The sequence below is a fragment of the Crocuta crocuta genome, unplaced genomic scaffold (assembly GCF_008692635.1).
Source record: "Crocuta crocuta isolate KB4526 unplaced genomic scaffold, BGI_CrCroc_1.0 scaffold197, whole genome shotgun sequence".
In the NCBI taxonomy this organism is placed as follows: Eukaryota; Metazoa; Chordata; class Mammalia; order Carnivora; family Hyaenidae; genus Crocuta; species Crocuta crocuta.
In genome coordinates this window covers 1,231,817-1,254,659 of record NW_027532002.1, presented here as the reverse complement: position 1 = coordinate 1,254,659, position 22,843 = coordinate 1,231,817, and the positions used below count along the sequence as shown (strand labels likewise).

At 40.1% G+C, this 22,843-nt stretch overlaps 1 protein-coding gene and 1 long non-coding RNA gene across 5 annotated transcripts in view; one reads left to right on the top strand and one right to left on the bottom strand.

Annotated features, from left to right (window-relative positions):
* Positions 1-22,843, bottom strand: part of AOAH (acyloxyacyl hydrolase) — a 165,617-nt gene that overhangs the window by 127,889 nt on the left and 14,885 nt on the right. For 3 of the 4 annotated variants that reach the window (XM_077775418.1, XM_077775419.1, XM_077775421.1), the window contains exons 2-3: positions 12,858-12,953; positions 3,058-3,124 (exon numbers count right to left, since the gene is read on the bottom strand). In XM_077775418.1, the coding sequence (XP_077631544.1) occupies positions 3,058-3,124; positions 12,858-12,953 (163 nt within the window). Of the gene's footprint in view, positions 1-3,057; positions 3,125-12,857; positions 12,954-13,283; positions 13,389-22,843 lie in introns of those variants that run through there. The other variant, XM_077775420.1, reaches the window with a different exon arrangement.
* On the top strand, positions 13,524-22,405 carry LOC144240981 (uncharacterized). The gene is made up of 4 exons (XR_013337920.1): positions 13,524-13,553; positions 14,067-14,125; positions 21,572-21,774; positions 22,304-22,405. It is a non-coding gene; the product is annotated as an uncharacterized LOC144240981 (long non-coding RNA).

The following is a 22,843-nucleotide window of genomic DNA, read 5'->3' as shown; positions in this document are numbered from 1 at the left end:
GTCTTTCTTCAAATGGCCCACCCCCTACTACTGAGAATTAGTGGTCTCCGGACTCTGAGTCATCACAAAGGAAAAAATGTCCTCTCCTCCCCACCACCTCTTCAGAGAGTGGCCCTGTTTTGGTGGCTTACTGGGCCCATTCTTCTCATCTTTGTCTTTTTTTTTTTTTTTCTAAGAGAGAGAGAGAGAGACAGCGTGAGCAGGGGAGGGTCAGAGAGAGAGGGAGTCACAGACTCCGAAATAGGCTCCAGGCTCTGAGCTGGCAGTCAGCACAGAGCCTGACACGGGGCTTGAACCCAAGAACCGCGAGATCATGACCTGAGCGAAAGTCAGACACTTAACTGACTAAGCCACCCAGGCGCCCCTCATCTTTGTCTTAAAGCCACTCTAGCCAGCTATGGAAGAGCCATGAGTTTCTCAATAAACCCAGGCCACAGCCCTTTCACTCCCAGCACACTTGGTAGCTAATCTCTGGCGCCCCCTTTTGGGTATCTGCATGCACTGCCCTCTTTATCCTCTTGACTTTTTCCATGTACTTCTCAGGTTCCATGATCTCGCCCAGTAGAACCTCTCTGCCAAGCTGGCATTTCCACCAGAACACCTAGCTCATACTAGGTATATAAGCAGATTCAATGAATAGGCTAAAAAGCTTTTCTTTTCCTGCTTTAATATGTCCAAGCAATTTCTTTGGAGCTGTCAAGTCATAGCTCATCTATAGTGATAATTTTGTTCTTTTAATATAATTAATTCAACAAACGTTTACTGAAGGTCTTCAATATACATTGAAGACTCAAGCCCTGAAGATACAAAGCCCTCCTCTTACCCTCCTCCGTCCCTCCCTTCCTTCTTTCCATATATTCAGTATTTTGCTAAGGATCTGGAGATACAGAGATGAAAGAAATGCATCTCAGAAGGCTTTCAAGCTAGTTAGCAACTCAGAAAAGTAAATAGACAATTAAATTACAAACAGATGTGGTAAGTGCTGTGCTATGGGTTTGAACAGGATGCTAGCAGTGCGGGTATGTGTATGTGTGTGTGTGCATGTGTGTGTGTGTGTGTGTTGACGCTGGTGGGAATATCATCTGTCTTATCCCACCCTAAGTGCTAAAGTCAGGAAAGCTTCCAGAGGAAGTAACCCTGGAGCTGAGGTCTAAAGAAGCAGAATTTGTCTGGGGTAGAGGTTTTGGATGAGTCAAGCAGGGGGAACATCTTATGCAAAGGTCCTGAAGCAAAAAAAAACCCTGGTGTGTGTGGGAAGTTACAAGTGGTTTGGAATGTGGTGTGCTGTGGAACAGCCAAGGATGCGTCTGAAAATGCCCTCAGGAACTGATTTATAAATAGTCTTGGGTATGTGGCTAAGGAATCCTGCAAACAGTGTGGAAACTGAAGAATTTTGCTAGTGCCGTATTAGTATGGTATTTAAAAGATACTTGGGCAGCTAGAATGTGGATTATTGACTTGTGCTAATGGGCAGGCCTGGAGTCCAGTTAGGAGGCAGTGACAGGAATAGAAGTATGAGCTAAAAAGAAAGGGTCCCTGCCTTCCAAACACTTGTACTCAGTGGCTCATGAGAAATGATTTACCATAATAGAGTCAGATATATATAATAGGGGCAGGTGCACAGCATGACCAAGCACTGATTACCACCCTGGACTTTATAATTTTAAATTCCTTTTGTCTTTAAAATTCCACAGCTCTAGGCTACCTAGTTGTGGGGAATGGTGCCTCTGAGCCTCTCTACTTTGAGGCTAATGGCATATAAAAGAGGAACCACAGGAGAATGTTCATTGTAACACCATTCACAAGATAGAAAGCCAATCAACAACTCAAAAACCCATCAATGGGAGAGTGAAGGAATAGAGTCTTGTAGAAGAATAGAGTCTTGTAGAGATACAGTGGAATATTCTACACAGGCAGAGTGAGTGAACTACAGCAATGACACAACATTATGGATGAACCCTAGAAGACATATAAACCCAAGTGGTAGGTCCCAAAGGATTACAATGTGATACTGTCTTCAAAACTTTAAGAAATGACTAAAATAATATCTATGTTAAAGAAATATGTATAATAAATATATTAAAATTCTAATTATCTTATGCAATTATATATTACCATTAATTATAATTATTATCATCAACATCTCAATTCATTAAGATTAATTTTCCAGATTACATATTGACACATATTTCTTATATATTATCCATAAATATGTATATAACATAATATATTAACATAAGTATATGTACATATATAATAAAACTATAGGAAGAAGAAAACAAGAGAAAGATGACCATGGGATTTATGACCTGGGTGGAAAAAAGCATGAGAATGAATGAAAGAGGGACCAGATGGTAGAGTAAATTACAACCAAGGTCCTAGATTTAGTTTTGGGTGGTAGGTTTGGATGCTAATTACATTATTCAAAGTAACTAACTAACTAAGTAAATAATAAGTATAAGAAAGTCATGTATAGATCCTTGATGAGAAAATGTCATAAACAAGAAGGAATAGGATTTTTCCCATCGAGTGCCCCTGAGCTCAAAAAAGAAAAGAAAGAGAAGAGAAAGAAGAAAGTGGACAGATTATAATGGTGCACGCAGGGGATCCTGAGGGGCAAGAGTTGGGGCTAGGGAAGTAGAGAGGGGCCAGGAAACCCATGAAGGAGGAGAGGGGAGAAGACCTAGGAAGAACGTGACCTTGGAACACAGCTGGGATTGAAGGGAAAAACCAGTGCACTGTGGGAAGCTCAGGAGAAGGGGCCAAATCCCTGGGTCTAGACAGGAGGATCCGGTCACCTCTTGGTAAAATTTCTTCCGAAAGGCTCTTGAGGAGAAATTGAGCCAGATGCCACACGGTAATTCAAGGGGAGCCTTTGCCTCAAGTGATAGAGGATCTGAATCAGGTCTGAATGTTCCTCTATTAACAAGAACAGGAACACGGCTCAAGTCCTTGTGCAGTGAGTACATTGTGTGGGCAGAGGAGCCAGCTGTCTCCCAGCGTCCCTGTTCGCCCATGTCCCGGCACTGACTCAGGTCAATGTGCCGGCATACTCACAGCTTTATGATGTCTGGTCCAAACATTTCTATCACCAAATAGCAGGTCGTCTTCAAGAATAACTTTTCTAAGAAAAAATAAAGAAGGGGAAATAGATTATTTTTTATCCTGATGAATTTAACACATGAGTTAAATATAATCATCTTTACTAAGAATTGATGATGAATGATGAATTTATCATTGATTCCAGTGATTAATTATAAGGGTTTGAGGGAAATGTTACAGTTAATGTATTCATTATTTCAGGTTTATATGAATGCCATTTTGTTTACTGTACATGATAAAGATTACCAGTTTGTTAAAACAATACAGTTAAATTGGGGGTTTTATTTTCTTTTGTACAGCAAGGAATATCTGAATATTGGTGAAGATCTCCTTTGTTGAAATAAAAGAAACAGGACTCATGTTAAAGTAAATAATCTCAAATATAGCTTTGTTAAAAAATACTCTTTTCTGGTGTTTATTTGAGAAAAAAGATTTCACTTGGTTATTTAGAGATAAAAGGAGATGGTCAAAATGTCCCTGCACTGCCATCTATACCAGAGATCACACACACACACAAACACACACACACACACAGTAACAAAGCAATCTTCTTCCTCTCCATTGTGAGAGTACAGGGGTGCTTTGTGGATTGATCTGTTTGCACAATGAAGCCTGTTTGCTCTCTGGTCCTGTTTTTCCAGTTTGTAAGTCAAATGTGGAACCTTGAGAATTAGGACCTTAGCACAATTAGGACAGATGGGTTGTCCTGGTAAGAGATAGGAATCTCTCTGGTGAGAATTTATCTCATCATGCTCATCTCAAACTGGGCTACCCACACCTTGTTTGGAGAGGATGGTAGTGAAAGAATAGGATAAGTATGGGAAACCCTCTCTGGTACTTAATTTTTACTCACTAGTAATAATGTAAATATTACTTTTATATTACAATACATCTATTCAAAGAACTTTATTTTCTACAGTAAAGCAGTGACTTCAAACACACTGTGAGTAGAAACTTAAAATGATATCCCCACTTTGACCTTACAGAAACGAAAAGAACCATGGGGGAATACTATGACATCTCATGACAGCAAATTAGATAACTATGTGAGATGGGCAAATTCCAAGAGAGACAAACTGACAAAATTGACTCAAAAATAAATAGACAATCTAGATAGACCTATAGCAAGAGATCAAATTAGTAATCAAAAGCTTCCCACAAAGAAAAGCCCAGAACCAGACAGCTTCACTGGTGAATTGTACCAAAGAGCTGAAGAAAGAATCTGAATAGATTTACTCCAAAGAAGATATATGGATGGCCAATAAGCACATGAAAAGATGCTCAATATCTTTAGCTATTAAGAGAATGCAAATCAAAACCACAATGAGATACCACATCATACCTCCTATGATATGCTATAATAAAAATTACAAATAATGGGGGTGCCTGGGTGACTCAGTCGGTTGAACGTCCAACTTTGGCCCAAGGCATGATCTCATGTCATGAGTTTGAGCCCTGCTTTGGGCTCACTGCTGCCAGTGCAGAGCCTGCTTTGGATCCTCTGTCCCTTTTCTTTCTGCCCTTTCCCCATTCATGCTCTGTCCCTCAAAAATAAATTATTTTTAAATGACAGATAACAGCAAATATGGATGTGGAGAAATTAGAAACTTCATATACTGCTGGTGGGAACATGAAGTGGTGCAGCTATCTTGGTAAATGGTCTGATAGTTCCTTAAATGGTTCAATATAGAATTACCATATGATACAAGTCCACTCTTAGGTATACACCCTAAAGAATAAAAATTATATATAAACACAAAATTTTGTGCATAAATATTCATAGTGGCATTATTTAAAATAGCCAAGAAGTGGAAACAAGTCAACCCAAATGCCCATTAACAAATAAATGAACTAAATGGGCTATATCTATACGATAGAATATTATTCAGCTGTGAAGAGTAATGCAGGTCTGATATATGCCACACATGGATGGACATTTAAAACATTATGCTAAATAAGAGAAACATAATTCCATTGATATGAAATGTCCATAAGAGGCAAATACATAGGGACAGAAAATGGGTTAGTCATGTTTAGGCCTAGGGAGGATAGATAAGAACAGCTTAGAGGCGTGAGGGTCCTTTCTGGTATGATGAAAATGTTCTAAAATTCATTGTGGTGATGGATGCACATGTATGAGAATATACTAAAAGCTGTTGAAGTATACATTCTAACTGGGTGAATTGCAGAAGGCCAGAGAGAGAGAGAGAGAGACACTTAAGCAGCTTCATATCCAGCGCAGAGCCCAACCCAGGCTCGATCACACAACCATGAGATCATGACCTGATCCAAAATCAAGAGTTGGACGCTTAAACAACTGAGTCATCCAGGTGCTTCCTCAATACAACGGTTCTAAAATAAGAACCTCTCTTTCCCCTGGGTGCTCCTTTACAGGGGAGTTGCAGCAGAGAGTGTCATGGGACTCAGAGACCTGATTTCAGCATTCACAGGCCTGCTTCTGGCCTTTGATTACTTACCCCTTTTGGGTTTCAATTTCTCATCTGAAAAGTGTGGGAATGGAATTCAGTCTCCTTCACTAGATCATCTAGGAAGTTTGGAGAATTATGTAACAGATATTGAAAATGACATGAATTGGCAAAGCACTCTGGAAGCCATTTTCAAGTATGGTTAATGTAGAACTAGTTGAGCCGAAAGCTCAGCAATATTTATTCTTGCAGTACTGCTTGAAAGACAGAAAATTCATCTTCTTTCTGGTACAATAAGAGATGCTGGTGTGTGTGTGTGTGTGTGTGTGTGTGTGTGTGTGTGTGTGTGTATTTTATTAGAACCTTGTTTTGCTCAAGTTGAACTGAGTGGCTGCAAGTTTCTCCTTGCTCTCTGAGCAGGACCCTCCAAATGATCCATTTCTCAGACAGATTCAGTGATCATTCTCAGATGGCTTCTGTGATGGTTAAGAGTGAGAGGCTCCTGGAGCAATGGGTAGTGTGGAACAGGAGATGGCCCCTTGAGAGCTAAATTCTAGATCAGCACAGAAAGGTACAGAGTGAAGATATCCAAAGTTTCCAGAGCAAGCCAGACAGGGCCCAGTTGGCATGGTCAGATGTCACCTCGTCGTTACTTATACAACCCCAGAAAAGACTGGTACCTATATATTGCTAGTCACCTATCAGATATAAAATATATACAGTTAAACCATCGGTGACCAGGAAGGTACAGAGCATTTAATTTCTACAGAGTCAAGCAGACTTGGAACAGCATAGGAGGGAAAAAAAATGTGGCCATTCTCAATGGCAAAGGAGGGTAAAAAAGGAGCAACTAAGCAGTCATCATACATTAGATGTACACCTGTATGTGTAAATAAAACCCAGAACATTCTACATTGTAAATCACAACAACCTTCATGTTTTCCATGAAGAAGTTTTTTCATAAGAACCTTTTGAAAGAGTGTTTATTTTTACTCTCATTCTACAGGGAGGAACATTAAAGTTTAGAGTGCTTAAGGCCCCAGATCACAGATCTATTGCATGGTTCACTAAGACATTAGATTTTTACTCCAAAAGCCCATTGTAGTATGCATTTCAATGCACTTAGGACATTTTATTTATGCTCAGGTTTGGTGAGTATTGTGATACACTAGTTACTGGTGTGAAATTTGAGGCAAAGAGAGATTAACTGACCACAGAGTTAGTTCTGTGTCTGTGTATTCTAGTTTGCTTGTAGGCTTTCAGAATCTATTGAATGTGAGGAGAGTTGCCTTCCTCATTTTAAATCTACATGAGTTTTTAACTATCATATTCCACAAAGATAAGATTTTTGCATAGATGACCCAAGAAGGTGAAGTTCTAACTAGGCTCTCAGGGCATATGAGTATGCTGACCCCTAGTGAGAATGATTCCATTAATCATTTTTTCCATTAACAATTCTGAGATTCTTCCAAGGTGTTTACTAATGAGAGCCAGAGGCAAAAGCAGCAGGTGAAACTGAAGGTCAGGAAAGCTTCGCACAATTCAAAAAAATCGTCTTCCCAGGCAAGGAAAGACCAACTTGATTTACTGAGTGATTATTCTCAAGAATGTTGCCTACATGCTTTCAGACTGCTAAGGTTATGTCTTCTGAACTTGTTTTGCTTTGGAGGTAAAAGCAATACTATTTAAAAATAATAACTGTGTGTTGAAGTGTGTAATTTCATTTCCTCTGTCCCCTCATTCTCCTGGCACACCAGACAGAAAGCAGTATTGGACACAAATAGGCACTATGGCTCAGGCCCATTTCGTTTTCAAGAAGGAGAAATCCTGAGCTCAGAGACAGACTATCTTTGTCACCCTCTATAGTTCGCGTGACCATCCTACACACTGTTTTCCACATTTATAAAATGGAAACAGATTGTCCACCATGGCTTTATGTATGTCAAGTGAAAGAGTCTTTTAGCTGAACGGAGTACCTTATTTCTATCCAGCGGTAAAATATTAATTAATAAAATGAAAATAACCTCAAGCACCATTCTTAACCCTTTGAAATTCCTCCCATTGAAAGGAAACCCACCACTGAAAACTGAAATACCAACTTTGCTTCCCTTGGGAAAGTGTCAACTTGTATTTTACCAGAATCTGACTTTCCACCTTAGCAGACTCTGAAATTTCTCGTGGTGAGTCAGAAGGAGCTAGGATGGTACCTTGCATAGCAGCAATCTTGGTCCATGTTTTACATTTTCCTAGTACATTGGGAGAGGATAATCTGGGAAGTAGGATTTTTGCTGAGCCTTTCATCTTTAAGCAACACTACTTGCCCTAAAAAGAAAACAAAACTGGGTATCTCCACAAACCCCAAAACACAATTAGGCAAGGATAAGCCACTCACAGCCACAAGATGTGTGGGTTATCAACATCTGGGGGGTAGAAAGTAAAGGAAAGCAATAAAATACCAGATAAACCTGAGAATAGGGGTAGCCCCCAATAGTACCTAGGTATTGCCTAGGAAGCATGGTGGGCCAATTAAACAACAGCAGCTGAGACGGGGAGGGGCTGTGGCCACTGTGATAGCAGATAACTACAAGGGGCTCTGGGTTAGAAGGACTAAGGGGCTGGCATGGCCAGGCATCTGCAATTTCTATAAACTGACCTACTCAGGATCGCGTCCATGCTGAGGAGAAATTGCTGGGTTTGGCAACAAAACTGAGCTGGACAGAAGCAAAGGAAAGAAAATCCAGACAAAAGTGGGCAGGGAAACAGTCAGAAACTCCGAAAGTACGCTCCCATGTGTGAGTGTATGTGTGTGTGCGTGGTTGTGTGGTTGTGTGTGTGTTTTAGCACTACATAAGAACAACAGATAAAGTTCTGTGCATTTAGAAACATACCCTGAACCACTTCTCTTTTTAAGAGTTTTGGAAAACTAATTTCACATAAAAATGAGCAACAGAAATGTATCTAGGTCGACTCCCATACAAAGTTATTATAAGAAAAAAAAGAATAAGGAACAAAATCCCATCCCTATAGAGAGGCAAAAGCATGCCAGAATGTCAAGCCCAAAAAAGGATTAAAACATAACATAGTATTTCAAAATGAGCTAAGAAGCATTAATAAAATGCTTTAAGTCATGAAAGAACAACAGAAATCAGAATTAGAATAATTCTGGACATGGACTAAAAGAACACAAGGAAGAATACAAGATTATAAGAGAAATGAAGTCTAAACCAAAATGAAGACAAGAAGTGAATACAAGGTCTAATGTCTTAAGAAAAACACAAGGTGAACAAACAAAACCTTCTGGGGTGCCTGAGTGGCTCAGCCAATTGCGCATCTGACTCTTGATTTCAGCTCAAGTCATGATCTCATAGTCATGATACTGAGGCCTGAGTAGGGCTCTGTGCTGAGTATGGAGCCTACTTAAGATTCTCTCTCCCTCTGCCCCTCTCTCCTGCTTGTGTGTTCTCTTTCTCAGGAAGGAAGGAAGGAAGGAAGGAAGGAAGGAAGGAAGGAAGGAAGGAAAAGAGAAAACTTTCAAGATAAACAATAAATGAAAGGAGAGTAGTATTCAAGGGATAGGCAACATATCAAGATTAGGCAAAGAAGATTCAAAATATAGATACTAGAAATCCCTGAAAAAGAAAACTAAATCAAGGAAACTGAACAAGTAAACTTTCCTGAAATTATTTAAAAAATAAATTTGAGAGCACATTGCATGCCTGAGAACATCAATATACCACAACCAACACTGAAACATATTCTAGTTGGATGACTGAATTTTATAGAAGAGAGGAAAAAAACGTCCTTTGAACTTCTAGGCAAAACCAGCAAGTGGTTTGCAAGTAAACGGAACTTTATTATCAGTAGGCTCTTTAAAGACACATTTAAGATACTTAGGGAAAGCAATTGTGTGGCAAGGATTTATGCATCCAGAAAAACAACTGACTTTCAAGTGTAAAGGGCACAGGCAGCTTGTTATTAACATGCAAGAATTTAGGGAATATTGTTCCCATGAGCCCTTCCTGAGGAATGAGTTGTAGACGACAAGTTGGCTAGAGAGTCATCCTCATAAGGGCTGAAGGTGAACATCAATCAAATAGTTGCTGATGGGACTGAGACTGACTGGGGGTGAGAAGGGAATGGATATGGCATGGAACACCTGTATGCTCAGGTCACAGAGGGCAATGATTACCAAGGGTGGAGAAATGGGAAGAGTATATGCAAAGAACAATTTTGATTGCTTTCAGTGATTATAATGTATATTAATGGTAGCAGCACTAGGATTGATATTCAGAGACTGTTATATGTGTAATGATGGATAGGTGAATGAGTAATTATAGGATATTTTTATCCCTTTGTCCTTGAGAACTAGGACTTTGAGTGCAGAAAGGAGATACAGATCTGATACAGGAGAGGTTAAGAAGAAAATCCTGCTGGAAAAAAAAATCCTGTAGGCCTGAATTTGACTTTGAAGTGTCAGTATGACCTCATGAGACATTTTACCTTAAAATCATATATAATATAGGTAAATGTATGTATACATATTTGTAATTATATGTATTTTTTCTATCACTGTCTACTGAAGAGGCTTACAAAGAATGACCAACTCAGTAGCAATGAACATTCCTATGTACTCAGATTGTGGTCTTAAAATACAATTTCCCACTAACAGAAACCAGCATTCCTCAGGGAAATGACTGGTTTCAAGCCTGGCACTGGAAATGTATAAGACAGGGCTGGGGCATCTTGTCATACTAATCAGTGAGGAAGCTATCAAAGGTCACTTAGGTTCATATCGCAAGGACTCAGGAGCTAGTGTGAGGAACTTCCTACTGGTCAAACATGAGACAATTTGAGTTAGGAAAGGATAATAATTGAAATAGACCCAAACTCATCAAATATGCAAAATTTTAAGAGCTCGGAATGATATTTTTAAAGAAAACGAATTGGCTACTATGGGACACTAATAGAAAGGCAACGAATCATTTGAAAACTGGCAAGTAGAGCAAAGGAATCTGGCATTTATCCTGCCTTTCCTACTATGAACAATACCATTGTGGACTGGGAGGAAAACCCATCTCTAAAATATGATGGGAGCACGTGGGTGGCTCATTCGGTTAAGTGTTCAACCCTGAATTTTGGCTCAGGTCATGATCTGATGGTTAGAGAGTTTGAGCCCTGCATTGGGCTTCACGCTGATAGTGTGGAGCCTGCTTAAGATTCTCTCTCTCTCTGCCTCTCCCTGCCCTCCCAAAAAATAAATAAACTCAAAAAGTTTTAATATGATGATGATGAGGCAAAGTGTCTCTAAGGTACTTCCACCACTAAATATAATAAAATGATATATTAGAATAGCATCATTTTGCAACCCCCAGTGAACTAACAGATTTGATTAGTGAGCATCAACAGCTGCTAATGTCAGAAAAAGAAAAAAGAGAAAGCCACTTATAATGGCCTCCTGATGAAAGAAAATATCACCATTTATAGTCTTGTCAAAGAAATCAAATTGGAGTCTGATCAAGCCTCTGGATCTAGCTGCAATTTTCAGGAAATAAAGAACACAGAGCAATATATTCAATCATACCACAGGGAAACAATCAGCAAAATCCAGACTGTGGGAAACTCTACAAGGCAAATCCCACAATTAAATTAAATGGAAAGGAAGGGATGGAAAGGAAAGTTAGAGATTAAAACGAACTGAAGAGACATACCAAAAATATTTTTTAAAATGTTTAGTTATTTATTTTTGGGAGAGAGTCAGAGCACGAGCAAGGGAGAGACAGAGAGAGAGGGAGAAAGAGAATCCCAAGCAGTCTTCATGCTGTCAGCAAAGAGCCCAAGGCGGGGCTCAATTCCAAGAACCATGGAATCATGACCTGAGCAGAAACAACCAACAGAGCTACCCAGACATCCCAGGGCTTGACATATGAAAAACGTTAAGAGTAGGCAAGACTAGGGTGTAGCGAATGCCCACCTGGGTAATAAAACTACAGAGCAATGCAAAAAAATGAGTACAGTAAAATTCAGGATGTGGTTCCTTTAGGTAAAAGAATGCATTTATGATGGAATGGGGCTTCTAGAGTAGCTACCTATCTGTTCCTTCTTGCCCTGGGCTATGTTAACAAGGGTATTCACATTTTAATAACTAATAAAGTTATATATTTATTTTGTGCAGTTTTCTACGTTTGATTTGTTTCCTCCAAAAAAAAGTTAAAAGATTACCCACGGAACAATACCATACATTGTTTACGTATTCATACAAGTGAATGTGAAAGTATCGCTTTTGACAAGAACAATACCCATCACGCTTATGCGAGTGGTTCCCTCTGGGGAGATGGAAGGAGAATGGAACTGGGAGAGAGAGGAAGCCAAAGGGTGCTTCTAGTTTATCTGCCACAGTCTAATTCCACAAGGGAAAGATGATGTAAATAAGTCACAATTTTAGCAATGATCAATCTGGGACATTGTAAACACATGTGTGTGTATTATTCTCTCTTAGTCTTTAGATTAAATTCCAAGACATTTAGCTTGTGGATGCATATTGTGACTGAATGCAACAAATCCTCTGAAAATGCTGTGGGACTACTGGCATGGCATGCTACGTAAACCAAAGACACAATCACCAGGAGCCAAGCCTCCTTCCTCTGAAAAAATTCATCCTTGATGGATTTGTTTCTTCACATTAAAGGAATGACAATTTGACTCTCAAAGAAGTTTACTCACTGTGACTGCTCACCTAATACTATTCTATAAGGGAAATAGAATCAATATTTTCTCAATTTTGTGGAGATTGAAAGAGAAATATACAACTTGTGTACATCATCAATCCATTCCTTACTTTTTGGAGAATGGGTAAGATGAATTTATTGAGATCCAATTCAAATCCATGGAATGTTTCCAGATTATTTTCCTGTTGTTGTTGTTTTTAAGATCACTTGTCTTCTCCACTTACATAAAGCTCTGTGTGGGTAAGGCTGTGCATGTATCTAGGAATCTACATTTGGTTAAATTAACACAAATCATTGAAAATTATCCATTTTTATTATTTTGACTTTCTTGGTACTTAAAGCAATGAACCCCAATGGGTCAAATCATTACAAATGTGAAACATGAAACAATTGGCCAGTCTACATTTTATTCCCTAAATATCCTTAACAACCTTATTCTGCGATGGTGGAAAATGAATGTCTGGGGAAAAAATTGCCTCGAGTGGTGTGTGTGTGTGTGTGTTTAGTTTCTATGAGCCCCATAAGAATATCAACTCACATAACTAACTCAGTCATAGTGAGACAACAAAGCCGACCCACAGCCACATGACCCTTCTCTATTTACCAGGAAGGTAGCTGCACAGTCTCTCCATCGAGGCCTCCACCGTGGAGTTGTGAACTTGAGCAAGCTGTTCGATCACGGATACCACCGCCACACAGGCTGCAAGGGGACGGAAGAACTCGTCAGCAGTGTCGTATACAAACTGTGCTGGAGGGCCCGGGGGGGGGGGGGCAACATGGGGGAGAAGTAGGGGGCTCCGTACTTCCCGCACCTCTCAACCAAAGAAGGGTGGAAGCCAAAGGACTCTGAACCCCAAGTCTGGGAGGAAAGGAGACGGATTCTAGNAAACTTAGGTCTGTATTTGGACAAGAGAAAAACCTCGGCCTGGGACGGAGAGGGATCCTGTCATCCTGTCTCTAACTACGGGGCTTTCCTCAGACTGGGGCCGGCTGTCCTGTTCGCATTCCTGGGGAAGAAGAGGGGAGTCACCTCCGGGTTCGGTGGTGCATCAGGGACGCAGTCGGCAGCAGGAGGAACCAGTCCCAGCCCACAAGTGCTGCACCACAGCGGCGGGATTACATCTCCGGTGGCATCGTTAACGCACACAGAGCGGGAGTTTAAAATCCAGCGAAGCGTGGAACATAGACGGCAGAGCGAGACAGCCGCCTCGTCTGTGCCAGTGGCGCAGTGAGGACGGATCCACAGTGGGACATTTCGTCCTTGAAGAGNGCACAGCGGCACTGCTTGGATTAACTCTAGGTCAGTTCTTGTTATTTAGATATATTCTCCCTTTTCTCCTTATCTCCTCCTCTAGGCTGGTTTTACCCTGGTTAGTGGTTTGCTTAAACCGACAAATTTAGTCCATCCTCTTGATGCATGCTCTACACCTCCCTCTTTACCTTCCTTTCTCTCTCTCTGGAATAATCGGGCCATATAGTTTTTCTGGGTAACGTTATCTTCGTTTCTTTTTCCTCGCTTCCTTTCTTATTCTCCTTTATCTCTCTCTGGATTAAGCCTTTTAGTCTCTCTTCCTGATCAATGTTTTTCTCTTTCTCTTGCCCCATCATTTCTCTCTTTATATATGCTCTTCCATCAGCACCATCTGTACCCTGTTCTTTACTTGCAGCTGGTGATTCTGATTTTATGCTTTTAGATGGTCTTTTGCTTTTAGTTTGTTTTTTTGTTTGTTTGTTTTTGTCTGCTTGCTTGTTTTATTTGTTTGTGAGCTTGTGTGTCTTCATTTTCTGTTTGCTTGTCTGTTTTCCTTTCCAGGGTTACTTCAAGGAACAAACCAAAGCACACCTGGTGGAGAGCCCAACACATCACTACATGTAGGGAAATAAAATAACCAAGGTCACAACAGCAGAGAGCAAGTAACAGTCTCCAGAAAACACGGCCAGGCCCTGGCCAGTGTATGAGCCCCCTTTAATATTGCAGTATTCGCAGGTGCAGAGCACATAACAAGTTTTAAAACTTACAAGGGACTGAAAACTAGCCAAAATGATAAAACAGAGGAATTCTTCTCAAAAGGAATTCCAGGAAGAAGTGACAGCTACAGCATTGATCAAAACAGCTATAAGCAACATAATTGAACAAGAATTTAGAATAATAGTCATAAAATTAATTGCTGGGCTTGAAAAAAGCATAGAAGACGGCAGAGACTCCATTACTGCAGAGATCAAGGATCTTAAATATAATCATGATGAATTTAAAAATGCTATAAATGAGGTGCAAAATAAAATGGAGGCAGTCACAGCACAGATTGAAGAGGCAGAGGGGAGAATAGGTGAATAAGAAGATACAATTATAGAAAAAGAAGAAGCCAAGAAAAAGAGAGATAAATTGATCCAGGAGCATGAAAGGAGAATTTGAGACCTGACTGATGCAATCAAATGGAACAATATTCGTATCATAAGAATTCTAAAAGAAGAGGAGAAAGAAAGGGGCTGAAGGGGCACTTGAACAAATCATAGCTGAGAACTTCCCCGACCTGGGGAAGGAAACAGACATTGAAATCCAAGAGGCACAGAGAACTCCCCTCAGACATAACTTGAATCGATCTTCTGCACAACATATTATAGTGAAACTGGCAAAATACAAGGATAAAGAGAGAATTCTGAAAGGGATAAAAGTTTATAGGGATAAACGGGCCTTAACATATAAAGGCAGACACATAAGGGTAGTAGCAGACATATCTACTAAAACCTAGCAGGCCAGAAAGGAATGGCAGGAAATTTTCAATGTGATGAACAGGAAAAATATGCAGCCAAGAATCCTTTGTCCAGCGAGCCTGTCTTTCAGAATAAAAGGAAAGATAAGGGTTTTCCCTAACAAACAAAAACTGAAGGAATTCCTCACCACTAAACCAGCCCTACAAGAGATCCTACGGGGAACTCTATGAGGGAAAAGTTGCAAGGAAAACAAGGTACAAGAGACATCACTACAAGATTGAAACCTACAGATAACACAGTTACTCTAAATCCGTATTTTTCAATAATAACACTAATGTAAATTGACTAAATGCTCCAATCAAAAGACATAGGATTTCAGAATGGATTAAAAAAAACAAGACCCATCTATTTCCTGTCTACAAGAGACTCATTTTAGACCTGAGGACACCTTCAGATTGAAAGTGAGGGGATGGAGAACTATCTATCATGCTATTAGAAGTAAAAAGAAAGCTGGGGTAGCCATACTTCTATCAGACAAACTAGACTTTAAAGTAAAAGCTGTAACAAGAGATGAAGAAGGGCATATATAATAATAATTACAGAGTCTATCCATCAGGAAGGGCAAACAATTATAAATGTCTGTGCACCGAATTCGGAATCACCCACATTTATGAAACAATTAATCACAAACATAAGCNTCAACTAGACAGAGAATCACTAAAGAAACAATGGCCCTGAATGACAAACTGGACCAGATGGACTTGACAGATATATTTAGAACTCTACATCCCAAAGCACTGGAATTCACTTTCTGCTCAAGTGCACATGGTACATTCTCCAAGATAAATCATGTACTGAGTCATAAAGCAGCCCTCAACAAATATAAAAGAATTGAGATCCTATCATGCACACTTTCAGATCACAACGCTATGAAACTTGAAATCAACCACAGGAAAAAGTCTGAAAAAAACCCAAAAGCATGGAGGTTAAAGAACATCCTACTAAACAATGAATGGATCAACCAGGCAATTAGAGAAGAAATTTAAAAATATATGGAAACAAGTGAAAATGAAAATATAACAATCCAAACCCTTTGAGATGCAGCAAAGGCAGTCCTAAGAGGAAAATAAATTGCAATACAGGCCTATCTCAAGAAACTAGAAAAATCCCAAATACAAAACCTAACAGCACACCTAAAGGAACTAGGAGCAAAACAGCAAAGACACCCCAAACCCAGCAGAAGAAGAGAAATAATAAAGATCAAAGCAGAAATTATAGAATCCAAAAACAAAACAAAAAAACCCACTAGAACAGATCAATGAAACCAAGAGTTGGTTTTTTGAAAAAATAAACAAAATTGATAAACCTCTGGCTGGGCTTCTCAAAAAGAAAAGAGAGAGGACCCAAATGGATAACATCACAAATGAAAAGGGATTTATTACAACCAATCCCTCAGAAATACAAGCAATTATCAGGGAATACTACGAAAAATTATATGCCAACAAGCTGGATAACCTGGAAATGGACAAATTCCTAAACACCCACACACTAACAAAACTCAAATGGGAAGAAATAAAAAATTTGAACAGACCCGTAACTAGTAAAGAAATTGTATCAGTCATCAAAAATCTCCCAACAAATGAGTCCTGGGCCAGATGGCTTCCCTGGGGAATTCTACCAGACATTTAAAACAGAGTTAATATCTATCCTTCTGAAGCTGTTCCAAAAAATAAAGATGGAAGGAAAACTTCTGGACTCATTCTATGAAGCCAGCATCACTTTGATTCCCAAATCAGACAGAGACCCTGTCCCTGGGGAATTCTACCAGACATTTAAAACAGAGTTAATATCTATCCTTCTGAAGCTGTTCCAAAAAATAAAGATGGAAGGAAAACTTCTGGACTCATTCTATGAAGCCAGCATCACTTTGATTCCCAAATCAGACAGAGACCCTGCAAAAAAAAAGAGAGAGAGAACTACAAGCCAATATCCCTGATGAATATGGATGCAAAAATTCTCAACAAGATATTAGCAAATCAAATTCAACAGCATACAAAAAGAATTATCCACCATGATCAAGTGGGATCTATTCTTGGGTTGCAGGCCTGTTTCAATATCCACAAATCAATCGGGAAGCCTGGGTGGCTCAGTCAGTTAANGGGGAAAAACTGAGAGCTGTCCCCCTGAGATCAGGAACACGACAAGATGTGCACTCACCCCTGTTGTTTAACATAATGCTGGGAGTCCTAGCATCAGCAATCAGACAACAAAAATGAAATAAAAGACATCAGAATTGGCAAAGAAGAAGTCAAACTTTCGTACTTCACAGACGACATGATACTCTACATGGAAAACCTGACAGACTCCACCAAAAGTCGGCTAGAGCTGATCTATGAATCAGCAAAGTCGCAGGGTACAAAATCAACGTACAGAAATCGGTTGCATTTTTATACACCAATAATGAAGCAACAGAAAGAGAAATCAAGAAACTGATCCCGGGGCACCTGGGTGGCTCAGTCAGTTAAGTGTCCGACTTCAGCTCAGGTCATCATCTAACAGTTCGTGGGTTTGAGCCCCGCATCAGGCTCTGTGCTGACTGCCAGCTCAGAGCCTGGAGCCTGTTTCAGATTCTGTATCTCACTATCTCTCTGACCCTCCCCTGGTCATGCTGTCTCTCTCTCTCTCTCTCTCTCTCTCTCTCAGAAATAAATAAGTTTTAAAAAAACATTAAAAAGAAACTGATCCCATTTACAATTGCATCAAAACCCATAAAATACCTAGGAATAAACCTAAACAAAGATGTAAAAGATTTATATGCTGAAAACTATAGAAAACTTATGAAGGGAATTGAAGAAGAAAACCAAAACAGGAGGCATCACAATCCTAGACTTCAGCCTCTACTACAAAGTTGTAATCATCAAGACAGTATGGTTTTGGCACAAAAACAGACACATGGAACAATGGAATAAAATAGAGAACCCAGAATTAGACCCACAAATGTATAGCCAATTAATCTTTGACAAAGCAGGAAAGAGTATCTAATGGATAAAAGACAGACGGTGCTGGGAGAACTGGACAGCAACATGCAGAAGAATAAATCTAGACCACTTTCTTACACCATACACAAAAATAAACTCAAAATGGATGAAGGACCTGAATGTGAGGAAGGAAACCATCAAAAACCTAGAGGAGAAAGAAGGCAACAGCCTCTTCGAACTCAGTCACAGCAATTTCTTACTCGACACATCTCCAGAAGCAAGGGAATCAAAAGCAGAAATGAACTGGGACCTCATCAAGACAAAAAGCTTTTGCAGGGCAAAGGAAACAATCAATGAAACTAATAGGCAACTGATGGAATGGCAGAAGATAGTTACAAACGACATATCGGATAAAGGGCTAGTATCCAAAATCTATAAGGAACTCACCAAACTCCACACCTGAAAAACAAATAATCCAGTGAAGAAATGGGCAGAAGGCTTGAATAGACACTTTTCCAAAGAAGACATCCAGATGACCAACAGACACATGACATGATGCTCAATGTCACTCATCATCAGGGAAATACAAATCAAAACCACATTGAGATACCACTTCATGCCAGTCAGAGTGGCTAAAATGAACAAATCTGGAGACTATAGATGCTGGCGAGGATGTGGAGAAACGGGCACCCTCCTACACTGTTGGTGGGAATGTAAACTGGTACAGCCGCCCTGGAAAACAGTGTGGAGGTTCCTCAAAAAATTAACAATAGAACTCCCCTATGACCCAGCAATAGCACTGCTAGGAATTTACCCAAGGGATACAGGAGTGCTGATGTATAGGGGCACATGTACCCTAATGTTTATAGCAGCACTTTCAACAATAACCAAATCATGGAAAGAGACTAAATGTCCATCAACTGAGGAATGGATCAAGAAGACATGGTTTATACATACAATGGAATACTACATGGCGATGAGAAAGAATGAAATCTGGCCATTTGTAGCAACGTGGATGGATCTGGAGGGTACTATGCTGAGGAATATAAGTCAGGCAGAGAAAAACAGATACCATATGTTTTCACTCATATGTGGATCTGGAGAAATTTAACAGAAGACCATGGGGGAAGGGAAGGGGTAAAAGTTACAGAGAGAGAGGGAGCCAAACCATAAGAGACTCTTAAATAGTGAGAACAAACTGAGGGTAGATAAGGGTTGGAGGAGAAAGGAAAGTGGGTGATGGGCACGGAGGAGGGCCCTTGTTGGGATGAGCACTGGGTGTTATATGGAAACCAACCTGACAATAAATTATATTAAAGATTTCAAAAATAATAAAAAAAATAAACAGAAAAAAGAAAAGGAAAGGAAAGGAAAGAAAAGAAACTGTGCTGGAGGGCTAGGGGAAAGGAAGTGATATGTGTGTGTCCTTAGGAACACCAACCTTTCCAAAACAGAACTTTTGTTTGCCAAGACTTTTAAAATCTGCCGTGTGCATAAAGGCACTGTGAGTTGTAGTAAAATGTAAAGAGTGCTAAGAAGATTGCATGTTTGAGGGCCAGAAAGACTGGTTGTCAGTTTAGTTTTGCCACTTGTAAGCTATAGGACTTTGGGGAGGTAATTGAATCTTTGCTTATTTCCTTTCACATGGGAGAAAGACGTGTAGAAATAAACCAGCCAGCACAGAGCAGAAGCTCAAAAGACCTCGGTTTCTTTCCTCTCCCCTTTTCTTCCTTTCTGCACCAGCTAGCTTCATTGTGACAGGGATCATTCCCATTCCATCCATGCTCAGCTGTAACTTATGGGCAGGTTTTTAATTTTAGAAAAATGGTGGAAATTGCTCAACATTTGTAGTCAGAAGAGCCGGAATTGATTCTTGCCCTTGAATCTTGGACTTGCCATCCAGGCCTTCTAAGACTTGTTCTCCTCACTGTAAAGTAGGTAATAAGTTTCCTATAGGGAGGCTGTAAGGATTAAGTGAAATAACAGTGGAGGTGAATGGGCCTTTGAAACCATAACACTAGTGTAAAATAGCATTTTGCCTCCCAGCTAGAAAGCACTCTGTTTGAAAGCATGTACCAATATAATAAGCGTCTAGAAGGAGCCTCAGATTAAATTAGAAATATGTTCCTTCCACAACCTTGGTATATAAATGTGAAAGCCCAGAAATGCTAGGCCAACACCGCTTAGAAGGTTCTATCACCAGCCTTGATCTCCTGAATGCCTGGGAAAGCTCAAACTTCCTTTTGCCAAGGAGACGGGACTCTTTCTTCTATACACAAAGGGTTGGTTGGTCAAAGATCAGTAAGTCTGTGAGAGGAGATTATTAGGCCTCAGAGAGATAAGAGGAGTGGCATTTATTAGCAGTGGTTGGTTTCCAAGGAGGCAAAAGAAGGCTTATGTCCCAAATGAAGAAGTTTCAGCATGCCTGGCCCAGTGGTAAACTCGCCATTATCCCATCTGTTCAATGAGCTGGGAACCCAAACTCACATGCAGTGTCATTAAAGCCAGATTCCTACCAGGACTCCTTGAGGGAAGGTGGCTATAACAGATGTGACAGTACGAGTCAGCATTTCTAGACAGAAAGAAATAAAATCTTCTGTAAAATGCAGGATTGCCAATGAGCGAGAGACCTCCCCCTTTCTAGACACCGCAACATTTGAGGATTTGGCCTCGATTGCTCTGTATCCCCAGATAAAGCCGGACAAAGCCAGGCTTTCCCAATCTGAGATAGTGTGATCTTGAAAACCACAGTCTCACTGCTCTGAGAACACCTGCGCATTTATCAACACAAACTATCAAGTTGATTAGATCTGCTTTTAACCTAATCCATGCATTGAGTGTTTTATTACACGCAATGAATTTAGCAGCTGATACTTATTGGCACTTTATGGCCTAAAAAGGATTTTCGTGTGCATTTTGTTTTATTTTAAAAATCACATTTCAAAATATATTGCAATGCAATGTCTTTTTGGAAAACAAAAAATACAGAATAGTGTAAATAAAATAAACATCTCTTAAATCACCCAGAGATAAGCCAATTTCACTTTTACTTTAAATATATAAAATATATTTAACATATGCAAATACTTTCAACATTTATGATACTTTTACCTCCTAATTTATGTCTCTGCCAATCACCTCTTAAGTAAGGGGAGCTAAATAAATTTTAATAATTACAATTGAAAGACAATTATAAGTAAGTATATTGCAGTGTGGTAAGAGGATGCAATGTGGTATAGTTGAAAAGGGAGAGGCTTTGAATTAAAAAATAAACTTGGGTTCAAATACTGGATCGGTCAGTTGCAAATAGTATAACTTGAACAAGTTACCTACGCTTCTGGAACTTCATTTTTAAGAGTTTAGAGTTATACCAGAAGTTCCTTGAAGACGGGAAAAGGGTCTTACTCTCTCTAACTTTGAGTGCCTGATGCAGGGTGTGGCTTGGCGCCAGGGGACCCAGATGTGTGCTGACTTGAAGCAAGCTGACTGGAGAACCAGCAGAGTGACATTTCAGTTGTCAGTTGCTGGGGGCCTCCGTAGGAAAAGGTTACTGGGTGCACCTGAAGTTGTGTTCTGACTCAGCCATCTCCCCAACAACGTGGCTAACTCTCGTTTCGTCCTGTTTCAGGGCATGACTGCACTTCTCATCCTGGTGTGAAACAGACAGTGCCAGCTCTTGCATCAAACAGCAGATTTGGTAGCAAATAGTCATGACTTGCAACTGGGGATCAGAGAAGGCGGTGGACGTTGGATTGAAATCTTCCATCACAATTGCTTCGTGTGGCATCTCATCAACAAGGTGCTTCAACCCAGAGTGGACTTGAAACACAGGTATGCATTTGTTTTACTCCAGGGCTTAGAAGGATCAATGCAAAGAGGATTGTGCCGCTCAAAACCAACCTGCTTCTTTGTACTTATAGATAAGGGTTTTTCTTTTACTCAGAGAAATCCCATCAAGGACTCATATGACTTTGGTGGCTCATTAGGACTGCTTGCTACAATTGGAAATCATTAGATAAAAAGGAGCCAAAAAAAAAAAAAAAAAGGTCAACCATCTCTGAAGATGGGATGGCTCTTGCCATTACCCTCACTCTGCCCAGTGAAGAGTTATGATCAAAGGGCTCTGCAGAAAAGTGGGTAAGGGGGGTTGAAATATGTAAGTGCCCAGGTTGGGCTCAGCTTTGATTTGAATCCTGTTCACTTGCACATCCCCACCCATATCCAGGAGGCTCGGCTGCCCTTCCAGCTGGATTGTTAATTTAGGGTCTGCAGTGCAGTGTGTTCCGAATCCTTTAGTTGGCAAGAATGGAGAAATTGACTTTGCTAGAGTTTCTAATAAGAGGTTCCACTGTCTTGACAGGCTAAAGAATGTTTTCCCTGAGACAGATGCATGAGCAGAGTAATTCCTCCCATTTACAGACCATTCTGTGGCTGCTAATAAAAGGCCTGGCTCTGCAAAAGTGAGTTTGTCTAAGCTACTGTTCATTTAGAGAGTGAGAGTGGTTCATTTTGCTCAGTGGTCACCATTGGAAACCTCACATATGGAAAATCTCTTCTCACGTGGCGTCTGAAAATAATGAGTGTAATAGAAACAGACACTCCTGATATTGTAGTAAAAGAAGTGAATGGGCCCCAATAAAAACACCTGCCACAGGGATCTGCTTCTGGACACATTCCTCTGGTAGGTTGCATACTATACCCAGAATCCTTTTGAAATGAAATAGGACTCTTGCAACTCTAATTATAATCATAACCTTGCTGGCTGGAAATGCAGCCAACTGCAGAGAGAAGGCTAAAAGATTTCCCATTTGTGGAAAGCCCACACTTCATTAAAAAGCCCAGAAAGCACTTGGCAGTCATCAGAGACAGGTCAGCATGACTATACTTCCCTTTTGACCCT